Here is an 885-nt window from a genome sequence, read left to right on the forward strand (position 1 = left end):
CCGCTCTGGCCGATGGGAAGCCCTCCACTTGGAATGAAATATTTTTAATGAATTTTGTTTTAAAACCCCAAAATTGAAGGATTTCATGAGTTACTGGGTTCTTGCAGGAAGGATTCTTGTTCCTTGGTGGAACCAAAGACGGATCCGTCACCATGCCGTGAGCAAATCTAAATTAATTTTAAGCCAAAATTTGGGAGAAATAATCTCAGAATATATATTTTTTTTTTCTTCCTAGCGACTTTTATATAAAGAAAAAAAAAATTTGCATTTTATGATGGGAAAATGGGGAACAAGGTGCTTCAGAGTGTCCCAAGTTTAAGAGTTCTCATGTCACCTCTTTTTCATTATCAATTTTTTTAGATTTGATTAGATTATTTAGATTTTATTAATTAAATTTTTTTAATTAGCAGTGTTACCTGTTAGGTCTGCCTGCGCTTGTCTCTCCGAACTGGTTTTGCTCTTGCAGAAATTTTCACTTGGCTGTTGGGGGGAAAAAAAAAAATATGAAATGGTGGAGGGAAACGAATATTTACAAATTTGGAGGATTTTTCAAATGCAGATTTTGCTGAGCTAAGCAACGCGATGCGGTTAGAATAGTGATTTGATCTAGAAAAGGTAACAGAGCGTGAAAGTCCACCCCAGGGAGAAACACGGAGGGGAAAAACGCGTCCCAGAGGCTGGAAAGCTGGAACGCTGGCAGCTCTTTTCTACGATAAATCACAAAATATTTTAATTTTTAAAATTTTTTATTTATTTTACATTTAGCTCATGGGATAACATGATCACATGAGAACGGTGGCCGTCAGAGAAAAAATAAGCTCTGTCTATTCAACTAAGAGAGATTTTTTTAATTCTAGATGATCACCCAAAAAAAAAATTTTAATA

General features: G+C 35.4%; 1 protein-coding gene across 1 annotated transcript in view; it reads right to left on the reverse strand.

Moving 5' to 3' along the window:
* The window catches only part of GMIP (GEM interacting protein), a gene marked incomplete at its 5' end in the record, with an annotated part of 6882 nt that extends 6402 nt beyond the window's left edge, over positions 1-480 (reverse strand). Inside the window, one exon of the mRNA XM_010076525.1 lies at positions 417-480. Within this exon, the coding sequence (XP_010074827.1) occupies positions 417-480 (64 nt within the window). The remainder of the gene's footprint in view (positions 1-416) is intronic.
* Between the last annotated feature and the right edge of the window lie 405 nt (positions 481-885).

Source organism: Pterocles gutturalis, unplaced genomic scaffold, assembly GCF_000699245.1.
Source record: "Pterocles gutturalis isolate BGI_N339 unplaced genomic scaffold, ASM69924v1 scaffold37373, whole genome shotgun sequence".
Classification (NCBI taxonomy): domain Eukaryota; kingdom Metazoa; phylum Chordata; class Aves; order Pterocliformes; family Pteroclidae; genus Pterocles; species Pterocles gutturalis.